General features: G+C 40.9%; 1 protein-coding gene across 1 annotated transcript in view; it reads right to left on the bottom strand.

Annotated features, from left to right (window-relative positions):
- Positions 1 to 13394, bottom strand: part of ABCB11 (ATP binding cassette subfamily B member 11) — an 87474-nt gene that overhangs the window by 50691 nt on the left and 23389 nt on the right. Inside the window, exons 6-10 of the mRNA XM_029934441.1 lie at positions 8758 to 8845; positions 7274 to 7407; positions 5578 to 5749; positions 2671 to 2795; positions 752 to 926 (exon numbers count right to left, since the gene is read on the bottom strand). Coding sequence (XP_029790301.1) covers positions 752 to 926; positions 2671 to 2795; positions 5578 to 5749; positions 7274 to 7407; positions 8758 to 8845 — 694 coding nt within the window. The remainder of the gene's footprint in view (positions 1 to 751; positions 927 to 2670; positions 2796 to 5577; positions 5750 to 7273; positions 7408 to 8757; positions 8846 to 13394) is intronic.

Raw genomic sequence — 13394 nt, 5'->3', positions numbered from 1 at the left:
ACCCTGCCATTCACTATGAACTTCCCGTGTCCTCGGTAGCATGTTTTCGTCTGCCACTAGGCACTGATGGGATTCTTTAATTAGTGCTTTTCTTCCCCACTGAACTACAAATTACATCAGGAAAGACTACGTTTCTTTTGTTCACTATTGAATCCTCTGCCTTTGCATGGGTCTGGCATAGCGTAGATGCTCGATAAGAAATTTTTTAATGCTCAAAAATTCCTGAAAGAACAGTTGAAAAAATATTGAAAATTAAAGCAGCCTTGGCATTCGTGAGAGCATGGCCATAGCACAGGTGAGCAGTAAAATATGGTGGCATTGCCTGTTCAGTTGAGGATATTATTGGCTCGTATTTTAGTAACTCATTATGTTTCACAAGTACGTCCATTAGCACATATCTTGTACTATTATTAAGCTTAACTACACGAGCTGTTAACTTTTAGCTGAGAGACCAATGACTTCCCATTTTCATGGCATATTATCTTTTGGACTCAGAAAAATCATTGTTTTACAGCTCTAAAATATTTAGCTAATTGGAAATCATTAAATCTCTGGTCTCATCAATTCGAAAGCTCAGCATTCCTTTACTATAAAATGTGTAGGGATTGCCTGTTTCTGCAGATGGGATCCACCAAATCACTGATGCTTTTCCCCCATCAGATCCTAAGGGAATGAACAAAACACCTTTACTGTGGGCTTTTCTGAGATGCCAGCAGGAAACTCTATGTCTAGGTCACTCCGATCAAAGTACCTGGACCAGGATTCCTGCCGTGTATTCTTCATCATCGAGGACAAGTTTGGAGCCATACCAGAACGCCAGCGCATAGCAGAAGAAGATGAGACACCACATGAATCCAGTAAAGAAGCCCATCACTATCCCTTTTCTAATTCCCCAACGCTGGGCAAACACAAGATTTTTCTCATACCTGTGAAGAGGAAGCATGTGAGTCTATGTCAGCAGCAGCAGCTCAAGTCAAAATATTCACATCAGGCACAGGGCAGTGCTTATACTCAATCATAATACTAAAATCACCCCAGACACATAGCAGCTGTAAGGGAAGAAAATGACGATAGTGTCCATGGAGTTATATCGTTTCTTCCAACCTAGCAGTGAAACATGTCGAAGGAATGATGCCTAACAAAGCCTCCTGGTTGATTACATGAGAACCACGAGGAAAGTGAGAACTTCACCCCAAGAGAAAAGAATTTTCAACACAAATGTTTGAACATGAGGGATCTAGTACTATTTGTGCTTGAACTGTCTTATTAAGTCACATGGCATGCTTTCTATTAGGAAATGATGTAATTGTTTCCCCCCGGGTTTGAAACCCTTTGCACCAATTCGTCTCCATATACCTCACCTATCTGCCCTGTGACCAAGAATGCTATGTTGTAACATGACCCATGGGGTTCACGGCCACGGGACATAGATAACTATGTAGATATCCAAACCACTTTCGTGATTCTATACTTTCTTAAACCTCAGACATTCTGCAACTGCATTTTTTTATCCCCCAAAATAAATTCATGGAGAACTTTTCCCACTTCATGGGACAAAAGTGAAGGTCTATGCTATTTGGTACCATTTTTAAAACATTTACATTACTACTTTTATTAACAATAATTAACATCTTTTATGGTGGAGGAAGTATGCTGCTGAAATTTTTTATGAGAAACATGTTAACTTCACTCTATAAACCAAAAGACACAAAACAAAACAAAAAGAAAAGAAGATAATTAGAGATTGTAAAATCCATTCTCTTTTCTCTTTGGTAGCAACTGAGAATGACATCGTCACACTGGATCTACAACTCATTAAAAAGGGTTTAATTAAACTGGAGGCTGTTTTATAAAATCAGTACCTGGCACATGGCAAGCACTTAATAAGTTCCAGATAAATGGAAGAATAAACAATATCACATTCTTGACAACTGTGCTGTTTTACTCATCTAGTTTTTTATTTTTATTAGAAATTAATCTCCTAGAGGGGCACCTGGGTGGCTCAGTTGGCTGAGTGACTGACTTCGGCTCAGGTCATGATCTCCTGTCAGTGCAGAGCCCTCTTTGGATCATCTGTCTCCCTCTATCTCTGCCCTTCTCAAACTCATTCTCTCTCTCCCTCCCTCTCTTTCTCTCTTTTTTAATAATAATACTTGCACTTTTTAAATTTGTTTTGTTTATTTATTTTTGAGAAAGAGAGAGAGAGAGAGACAGAGAGCACAAGCGAGGGAGGGGCAAAGAGCACAGAGCTGATGTGGGGCTCGAATTCACGAACTGTGAGATCATGATCTGAGCCAAAGTCAGATGCTCAGCTGATTGAGCCATGCTGATGGCCCCTGGAACTGCATTTTAGATCATGCAGCAAACAGTGTTACAGAGGTATAGTGTGTATATGTACACATCACCACAGTTGAAATAAATATCTAACCTAAGATAGCTTTCTAAACATCTCCCACTATAACATTTTCAAAACCCACAGCTAAAGGCTTGAAGGTACTTGCAGTGCTAATGCCCCATCTAATTACTCTCAGCCAGCTCCTGAACAGAAGCTCCCTCAGAGTAAATAGGCCAAGGTAAAAATCTGTCACTTTGTACAAAATAGGGAAGATCTCAGGGTAGTGAGCCGATCAACAAAACTCTGGAATGTGGCAGACATTTCAATGAACCAACCTTTCAACCTCTTTTTTCTCACCACCAAAAGCAGCCACTGTTCGCATAGACGAAAGGACTTCATCAGCCACTGACCCTGCTTTGGCATAGGCCTTCAATTCATAGTCAGTAAACTTGGACACGCTCTGAAATCCGAAAGAAGAAAACAAAATGTAAAGACCTGGTAATTAGGTAAGTCAACCTGTCGCCCAGGAAACATGAGATGTGGTTTAATACAAAAGTAGATTTTCACTGTAACAGTGTTCACCAAGGAAAGGATTTCATCCAGTTTTGATCTCTGTTAAACCCGATCCATGAGGGTTTGGTTGTTAGCATATTAGAATGATTCCATTAGAAGTCAGCCTCAAAAACGCTCTCACAGAGTAAGTCCCAAATAGGACATTCGAAGAGACCACAGTGTTTCACTCATCATGCTAATAAAGTTTTTAAGTGATGCCATGTCCCATGTCATTGCTATTGGCCACAGACCACTGCACAATTTATGGACAACCACTGGAGTCAGAGGCCGACGCCATGTTAGTCAGAGTATAGAATGGGAGAGAGGTCCTGAGCGTGCAAAGGCTTGATGCCGCAGAGGTGATTCCACAGGAGAAAGCTCCAGGCACCCCTTTGACTCCACTGGAGGCGCTCAACTAGCTGGTCTCTTTACAAAGGGGACTAAAAAGACATTGCCCTTAATATTTAACAAATTACTTTTTCTAAAATTGGACTTGGATTGAGTTCTAATTAGAATTAATCACCAAAAAAATCCCTATCACAGACGAAAATCCGAGAATGAATAAAAGTAAATATTGTAAAAGATCAACTAACTCAGAAATCTAAGAAACACATAGTACCCAGACTAAAGGAGTTTATCTTACAAGTTTTTCCAAACTTGTAGCAGCAAAACTCTCCTCAAACAAAATCTTAAATGGAGGTTTCAGATACAAACTAAGTCAATGTATTATTTCATTATACTTATGTTACAAGTGTACACTTTGTAAGCTGTGAATTGAAAAGGCAACAATAGGGAAAGTAGGGCTATTTCCATCAACATTAAAACCTGAATTGCATGGATGTTACTGATGACACTGCAGTTTTTACCCCCAACCCTCTTCTAATTTATTTCTAAATTATGTATGGAGGAAATCAAGTAGTAGTGAATATTCATAGTTTTATTGTAATGGTTCCTGAAATAATCCCAGGATACTTCAGTTAAGTTGATATAAGAGCTTAAAAGATGTATATTGGAAAATATTTAACAACCACTCATGCTTCTCCTGGTTAAATATAAAAATCAGACACAGGCATACAAAACTCTCAAGAACAAAAACATGTAATATGTGATATTTTGACCCCTCCAGCTTTTCTTTCTTTTTTTTTTTTTTGGTCCTGCTTTTGAATTGGGCTTAGTGAAATTGTTTGCATCATTTTAGACAAACATGCACACACTTGAATTCAAGAAGAAACCAGTGCAGAGTTACCGCATTCCAAATCAGTGACACATTGACATGAAGTTGAAATATGGCCCCTGAGACAGCAAGAGAAGCCATGCTCTAAAAGCAAGTGAACCAGGCTACATCTTGAACATGTTAGCTGTGACATATGATCCGTCTGAGTATGAACATAATTAATCACAGGTTTGAAGAAAGAGATTAAGTGTATTTGTGGGGAGAAACTGAATCAAATGTGTGCAGCATCCCTGAAGATCGTCTCGGAAGGGAGGCGTCTCCGGACTGCAGCTGCAAAGCGGTAGGAAAGACTGTGGGGAAGCTTGCGTGATATGGTGGATTGGAAAAAATAAAAGCAAATAACTCTGTAGCAATTAACTCTGTGCCAGATGCCATGCTGAGTGCCTAACGCATGTATGCCTTGAATCATCACAATGACTTTGGGAAGTATTAGCCTCATCTTAAAGATGAGGAAGCTAAAGCCTTGACAGGCTAAACATATCTCTCAGGTGGTAGAGCAGGTGGTGACCAGTTGAGTGGAGTGATACTGTCACTCTGTTCTACCTGGGAAACGTTTGAGCAATGTTGAGTACAGCCAGTGGAGTGTAGAGAATATTTTGCTAGAAAATATTACCATGGAGATTGGCCTCCCATTGCTCAATGATGTGAGTGTGTGCAGCTTTTCACCTGAATTCTATTCTCATTTACAGTAAATCGTTAGTATGCCAGAGCCCATGACCTGCTATCTGATGTGGCTGCTCTAAAAGCGTAATATAATTTCTTAATCCTTGGGAGTGTTTTTTAATAGGGATGACTCAAAATTCCTACTCCTACAGTTTTTCTTGGCGTACATCCCTGGGGAATGGAGACTGATGGGGACATGGCTCAGAATGGGTCAGGTAACCTCTGTCTGAAACTGATCAGACAGCATGGAGAACATAGTTGTGAAGGCAGAAATCTCTGCTAGGTGCTTGTTACTGATTTGGGTGTGTTTGTTGGGCTTTTTGAGGAAAACATCTGAGTTGGTGAGGACATGGGAAGCAATCAGCATGTCAGAGAGTGGGCAGGGGTTCTGGAGTCTGACTCCTTTGTAGTTGATCACTTGCTAGCTGTGTAGTCCCAGACAAGTCCCTTTACCTCTCTGAGCCTCCATTTCTTATGTTTAAAATGGCATTAAGGCTTTATAAGATTGTTGTAAAGACTAGAGATAATATATATGAAGTTCCTAGTAGTGCCTGGCAAAAATGCTCAAAATAGGTAGTTGTTATTGTTATTAGTACAATAATATTTATGTTACTAAAACATCATCAATCCCTGATCTGTGGAATGTTATTTGATACTGAGAAATAATCAAACAAAGCAAATTGAAACTGTGATAGTATTGACTAAACATGCACAGGAAAAAGGAATCAAGTTTCACATTTCTGGCTGTTTCTCAGCACAAATGTCCTGGAGAGAAGTGAGGAGATATTCTTACCAGACCAATGATGGCTGCCCCAACCCCAAGAAGAGGGCTGACAGAGATAATAACCAAGGTCAGCTTCCAGCCCTGGTAAAATCCTAGCAGAAATCCACAGATGCTTGTGCTCATGCGCTGAATGAAAATGGCCATTTGGTCAGCAATGGCACCATTGACTTTATTAATATCACTGGAAACAAGAGAGAATTCGATCACTAAAATGGAACTCAGTCAATTCAAATGTTTTAATGAGAAATCCCCGTCTTTCCCTTCGAAGTACTCTTGTCTCTGTACACCATTCCCGGTGAGAAACAACAGCCAGTGTCCTTTCAATGTTGACAAAGACTTTTAGAAACCATCTTATTTGTCTCTTTCTTTCTTATGGCTCATATCCTTGGTCTGACCTGACAAGTTCTACTTTCCTTCTTTATACCTGTTAAATCCTTTTAACATGCAGGTACAGCCCAAACATCACCTAATTCATAAAAGCTTACATAATCCCCCAGGAAGAAGTAATATCTTCCTCCCTGTTTTTGCATAACAATGTAATTAATCTGTGTATGTGTGTGTACATGTATGTAATTATTGCCTTCTGCTTATAGGCAATATAGAATAGAGGTTAAGAGCACAGACTCAGGCCAGACTCTGAATTTAACAGAAGCTTTTCCTGGGCAAGTTACTTAACTTTCCTATTCCTCAGGCTCTGTCATTATCTCCATTTATAGATGAGAATTAGTTAATATAGGTAAAGTATGTAGAACAGTGTCCAGTGTACTGTAGGCTATCAGTATGTGCCAGCTCTGATTACTTACTTGTTTGCACCTTTTATCTTTCCTACTAGGCTGTAAGTTCCCCAAGATCAGGAATTCTGTGGTTTATCTTTATGGCTTCCATAGAGTAAATCCTCCAGAATGTTAGTAGAACATAATTACATTACATTCATATTCCTGGGAATATTCCCATAATCTCTTAGACAGAGCAAACAGAGCTTAGGATTTAATAGCAAAAAAAGGACCTAAGGTATTACCCAGAGATGTGATAGTTGTATTATAGCAAGGATGGGTGTGTGTTCAAGGTCACAGTAAGTAAGGGGGCAGAATGAGTGCTAGAATCTAAGGGTTGCAACATTTAGTCTGTTATCTTCACTATACTGTACACTAAGCATCTCCCATGAGACCTCAAAGTTCAATTCAACAGAGTTCAATTGGTTCTGACTAGTCAGGGCTCATTCCCCTGGAGGGGAGCTATTAATGACCCCAACTGGTATTTAGGTATAAACTGGATTTAAATTCAGTTTTTTAGTTTGAATCTTTCTTGAGATATTTTGGATTTTTTGGTCTTTGTTTTTATGTGCAGAAATAACCTCAACAGAGAAAGCAAGATAATTCATTCCAATTGTGTCATTTTTCCTTATTGATACATAGATGTGACATCCTTCAGTCTCTCTTTTAGAGGTCAAATTGCCCTACTTCTTTTAACTCTCAAGAATCTACAAACAAAACTGTAGTATCCTGGCTTTCAATTGTTAATGATCATATTTGATAAAATGTTACCCATGAAAAGAACACGGTATCTATAAAAGCCCAACGTAAGAGACAAGATGTTTCCAAGATATTTAATTGTTGTTAATGTGTTTCCAATTCTTTAACTTAGAAACAAGGGCTCTATTATCAAAAACCCGCACATACATTACGACCTCCGACCAACCACTTACTCGGAAAGCCTCGTGTTCAGCTCTCCCACGGAATTGCAGTCAAACCATCCTATTTCCATTTGCATTATTTTTCTAAAGGAAATTTTTCTCATATTCTGTATCTGATGAGCTGCAGCAATTACCCAAAAGCATATCTGAAAATGAAGCAAGGAATGTTTGGCATTGCAATGTTAAAAATATCTGTTGATTCCTTCTCTTTTCAGAAGAAAATGCTTTCCGCCTAAGTGCTGAGAGAGAGAGGAAAGCAACTCATAGAATGCCGTGTCACGGGGGCTGTGGTAGCTGAGGACACCTGCTGCTTAAAGTGGGATGAGCAGGACAGTGTCGAAATGGAAACGGAAGGTTCTGGTGTGACTTTGGCTTTGCCACTTGTCGATCTAACCTTACTGAGCTCCCCTGTCTGCATGTGTAAAGGAAGGCTCACCACGCCAAAAAGAAATTCTTGCTCTTAAATCCCTATTTCTGCAAGCCACTTCTGAGTACCCCAACTCCCACTCCCCCACCAGCCCCGAGAGGCCTACCAACAAGCATGTATGTATGGTTTCCAGACTACTGGACGATTTTCAGAGAAAGTAAGACAAAAGTGATGACATAAGTAGGGAATCTACTGATAGTTTTCCCCAACCAAATGGTCATGGGAGAAATCAATGGGAGAAATTGATTCATTTCTTTTGACAATGAACATGAACTTCCTGGAATTCTTGAATGCATGGAGATTGAAGGGACTCGTTATTTTCTTTCTACAGAAGGCAAAAGATGAAATATTTTGCTTCTTTAATAATGGTTAGGTATGGGGCACCTGGGTGGCTCAGTCAGTTAAGTATCCGACTCTTGATTTCAGCTCGGGTTAATGATCTTGCAGTCTGTGAGTTCCAGCCCCACATTAGGATCTGTGCTGATGGTGTAGAACCTGGTTGGGATTCTCTCTCTCCCTCTCCTCTGCTCCTCCCCCACTCTCTCACTCTCTAAAAATATATAAATAAACTTAAAAGAATAAGGGTTAAATAAGGCAAGCCCTCCCAAGGCTTAAATCTAGTATACACTCTAGATTCAGTTTATAGAGTTTGAGTTGGAATACAGATTGGTGAGATTTTAGCAATGAAAGAGAAAAAGAAAGTCAAGTTTGCTCTCTTCCAACTCCTCATGTCTCCCTTCCTCCAGGATGCTCATATTCTCTTTACAAACACACCCACAACTGCCTTTTTTTTGAGTTTAGGAAAAAAGATAAAGCCTAGGGGACAGGGCAGGACAGGGCATTGAAATTCAAAGTCTATTCACCATCTTTCTAGACAACTGATTATATTTTCCTCCCCATCTGAGAGCAAGAATCATTCCCCATCCTCTCACCCTGCCCCCACCTCCAAATACAACTGTAGTCCTTAGGGTATCTGAACAACTTAAAAGTTAAGAGCATACTTTGCATTTCATTGTAATATCTTTGAACCCAGATGTTGATTTGTAAATAAAATAAAGGTGCTACTCACTTGAAAATATCCTGTGATGAGTACTGCCAAAGCGATTCCAGCATAGTAACCTGCAAATTTGATCATTTCACTTTCAATGTCCAGCAACCTTCAAAAGATGGAGAAAATGTTAAGGTTCAGAAGTCAGCTCAAGCTTACCAAAGTTAACACTTGTGGGTACAGAGGAATTTAAAATATAAAATATGAGTAAGTCATCTTATCTATGTAGAATTATAATTCAGTCTAACCAAATTATTACATAGACCTCATGGTACCAATCCTAGCAAAGATGCCTACATCTTGATAGGCAGAACTAACTCCCTGGCAGTTGTTGGAAGCCAGGGGCAGTAGATGGCAGCCAGGGTCTGGCCACAGAGGCCCTCCACTATGCTCATTATGAAGTGATGGAGCAATCACTGCTAGAGAACGGTTTTGAAAAGCAGATACGTGTCCAAAAAGACACTGGTAGAGAGTGTGTGCTATATAAATCAGGAGGCTACTGTTACTTCTTCCAGGAAACTAAGCCAGCTTCTCAACTCTTCCCTCTCAAGTGACATTGTGGAAAATGTGTGTGTTCCATCATCCCAGAGAAAGAGAAAAACACCTTATTAGCCCCATCCTTCAGCTGGCTACAGCCAAGGAAGTTTTGCTCTCTGGAGCAATTTCTAAGATGAACCCAAAGAATTTGTAGAGAATAACTAGAAAGCTCTAAAGCATTTTTCCAGTACAATTATCACACTGTGGCACAGGGTTTGGGATTCGCAGGGGCAGTGAGGGGAGGCAAAAATTCTTCTGAAACTGTTTTCAGAAAGCAAAGAATTTTATAATTAGAAAATTAATACAGATTAATAATAGTTCTGACCCTTGAGGATGCTCTAAATGATATCGAGTCCATTGCTCTCTTTTTTTGAATGTTTACTTATTTATTTTGAGAGAGAGGAAGGGGAGAACATGAGCAAGGGAGGAGCAGATGGAGAGAGAGAGAGAGAGGAAAAAGAGAGAGAGAGAGAGAGAGAGAGAATCCCCAAGCAGACTCCACACTCAGCAAGGAGCCAGCACAAGCCTCAATCCCTTGACTGTGAGGTTATGACCTGAGCTGAAATCAAAAGGCAGACGCTTAAGTGACTGAGCCACCCAGGTGCCTCTTGAGTCCATTTCTTCAGGAAATTGGAAAGCAGTGTCTTCAGCACACATGCTCTCATCCTACATGCTTTCTGCTTCCTATCATGCCTTCATCTTGTGATCCAAACTTGTTCTCTCCCTTTACTGAACTTGGACCAAGAGTTGAAGTATAATTTTTTTAATTCAGAATAAATTATTATTCCACTACAGATTTTATTGCCATCTTGCAATAAAATATGAGAGGTTTGGCGGGCTTGGGGAAAGGAACACCAAGATGGCTGACAGACCATCCCTCTGAACAACACCAAGATAACTGATGGACCACCGTTTTGGAGCCTTCCACCCACTGCCAGCTTCCTGGAAACTCATCATTTGTCCTAGTCTCATCTCTTCACCTTATAAGGAGGTTCTCTGCCCCTGGACACACATTCAGAAACTACTGCCTTATATAAGGCCCTGCCCTTTGTTCTCCCACGTGACTTCCCTGGACCATTCTGTCCGGACAGGGAACCTCGCCCAAGAGCACTCCCAATAAGGGCCTTTTTCATTTATTTCTGACCTCGGCTTTCTGCATCGTCTCTGCAACTTCCCTGGCTCGTTCCCTCCGAGCCACGGAACCTCACTCGAGAGCTATTTAACAAAGGGTGCTCTGATCTCTTTTCCCAATCTCTCTGTTTTGTGACTTTCTGACTCCACGGATTTAACCTCACAAAGTATCTTTCTTGAAAACATTTATGTTTGTTTTCCTAGATTGCAAGCAACTTCAGGGCAAGGGCTTGGTTTCAGCTGCTTGCTCCCACTGCCTGGAGCCTTGTACAATACCTTACACATAGCAGACACAACACCGTTAAGTGTCTGCCTCTTAAGTGTTTCTTCATTTTGTTTTGACTTTTAAAATACTTATGAAGGTTGAGCGGCAAGACGGTGGAGAAGTAGGGAGCTCTGTACCTTTTCACCAGCCCGCATCTCTAAAACCAGGAAGGACTGAAGCCGTAAGACACTGAACAGCAAGAGTGTGGGAGGAAAAGAGACAGTTGGCTAAGAAGACAGCCTCATAGGTGCGTGATTGTGAACTGGGGAAGATAAAAAGGAGCTGAGACCCAGAGAGCGGCGGAGAGAGAGGGGAAGAGAAAGAGAGGCTGAAACTGCTATAAACTGTCTCTGGAGAAGAGAAAAACCTCGGCCCGGGACAGAGAGGGGTTCTATCATCCCATCTGTATCCCGGGGCATTTGGTGAGAGAGGTATTTTCTGTATCTGAGGCGCCTTCCTTGGGCTCTGTGCCCCCATCCCAGGCGGCGCCAGGAGAAACTGCTCCCCTGCTTCCCCTACGCAATCCCAGCTAAGAAGCCACCAGGCCTGTGGGAGCACATTTCGGGCGGTATCATTAAAGTGCATGGACTAAAATCTGGAAGTGAGGTGGGGCTTGAGAAATACAACTCGGCACACCCTGGCTACACTGCGGCACAGGGAGATCAGACCCAAAAGAGTGAATTGCAACACTTGGTTTGAGAAGGGACTGGGGCGCCACCATTTTTTCCCCCACAACCCCCAAAGCAGGACCTCAGGGAGTGGCCTGTGGGACCCACAGTGGAGGCGAGATCTGCCTGCACTGCACCCATCTGCACTGGAGAGCTGCCTTTCTTTTCTTTCCGGAGCCCAGGGCAAGACCAACATTGACGCATTGCCATGATTAACTCTAGATACATTCTTGCTATACAGATATATTTTCCCTTATCTCATTCTTATCTCTCCCCTCCATTGGACTGGGCACTCGGGTCATTGGTTTGCTTAAACATCACATTTAATCCATTCTCTTGATGCATATTCTACACCGGCATTGCTACCTTCCTTTCTCTCTTTCTATGGAATAAAAGGCCTATAAACGTTCCTTGGGTAACGTATCTTCATTTGTTTCTTCCTCCTCATCTCCTGCCGTATTCTCCTCTTTGTCTCTCTGAATTTAGCCTTTTAGTTTCTCTGCCTGGTCAATGTTCTACTTCACCTCCTCCCCACCCTATCACTTCTCTCTATGTAGATGCTCTTCCATCAGCACTGCCTCCACCCTACTTTTTACTTGTAGCTGGGATTTCTGGTTTTATGCTTTTAGACTGTCCTTTTCTTTTGTTGTTTTTGTCCCCCGCCCCTTTTTTTTCTTTTCCCTTCTGGTTTGCTTGTTTGTTTGACTTGTCTGTGCGTCCACATGCTTGTTTTCCCTGTGTGTTTGTCTGTCTGTTCTCCTTTTCAGGGCTACCTCAAGAAACAAGCCAAAGTACACATGGTGGAGAGTCCCAGAGTTAAATATGAGTAGGGAAATAAAATATCCAAGGGCACAACAAGAGACACCAAGGAACACCATCAAAAGAACACTTCCTAAATGGAGAGGCCCTTGACAATGAGCCTCCTTTAATGTAGCAATACTCACAGGTGCAGAGTGCATAACAAGCTTTTAAAACTGACAAGAGACAGAAAGCTAGCCAAAATGACGTAACAGAAAAGCTCTCCTCTAAAGAAAATTCAGGAAGAAATCACAGCTACAGAATTGCTCAAAGCAGATATAAGCAACATAATTGAGCAAGAATTTAGAACAATTGTCCTAAAATTAATCACTGGGCTTGAAAAAGGCATGGAAGACATTAGAGAAACTATTGCTACAAAGACTATGGACCTTCAAAATAGTCATCACGAATTAAAAAATGCTATAAATGAGGTACCTAATAAAATGGAGGTGGCCACTGCAAGATTGAAGAGGCAGAGAAGAGAATAGGTGAATTAGAAGACACAATTATAGAAAAAGAGAAAGCCAAGGAAAAGAGAGATAAACTGATCCAGTAGCAGGAAAGGAGAATTTGAGACCTGAGTGATACAATCAAATGGAATAATATCTGTATCATAGGAATTCCTGAAGAAGAAGAAAGAGAGAAAGGCATTGAAGGGGTCTGTGAACAAATTATAACCGAGAAATTCCCCAATCTGGGGAAGTAAATAGACACTAAAATCCAAGAGGCACAGAGAACTCCCCTCATACGTAACTTGAATCGAATTTTGGCACCACATATCATAGTGAAACTGGAAAAATATAAGGATAAAGAGAGAATTCTGAAAGCAGCTAGGGCTAAAAGGGCCCTAATATACAAAGAGAAACCTATCAGAGTAGTTACAGACCTATCTACTGAAACTTGGCAAGCCAGAAAGGAATAGTAGGAAATCCTCAATGTGATGAACCGGAAAAATATGCAGGCAAGAAGCCTTTATCCAGCAAGCCTGTCATTCAGAATAGAAGGAGAGATAAAGATTTTCCCAAATAAACAAAAATTGAAGGAATTCATCACCCCTAAACCAGCCCTACAAGAAATCCTAAGAGGGACTCTATGAGGGAAATGTTGCAAGGAATACAAGGTACCATAGACACCACTATAAGCATGAACCCTACAGAGAACACAATGACTCTAAATTCATCTTTTTCAATAATAACACTGATTGTAAATGGACTAAATGCTCCAATCAAAAGACATAGGGTAGCAGAATGGATAAAAGA

Source organism: Suricata suricatta, chromosome 3 (assembly GCF_006229205.1).
Source record: "Suricata suricatta isolate VVHF042 chromosome 3, meerkat_22Aug2017_6uvM2_HiC, whole genome shotgun sequence".
NCBI lineage: Eukaryota > Metazoa > Chordata > Mammalia > Carnivora > Herpestidae > Suricata > Suricata suricatta.
The sequence above is the reverse complement of the archived record's forward strand: the minus strand, read 5'-3'. Positions and strand labels throughout refer to the sequence as shown.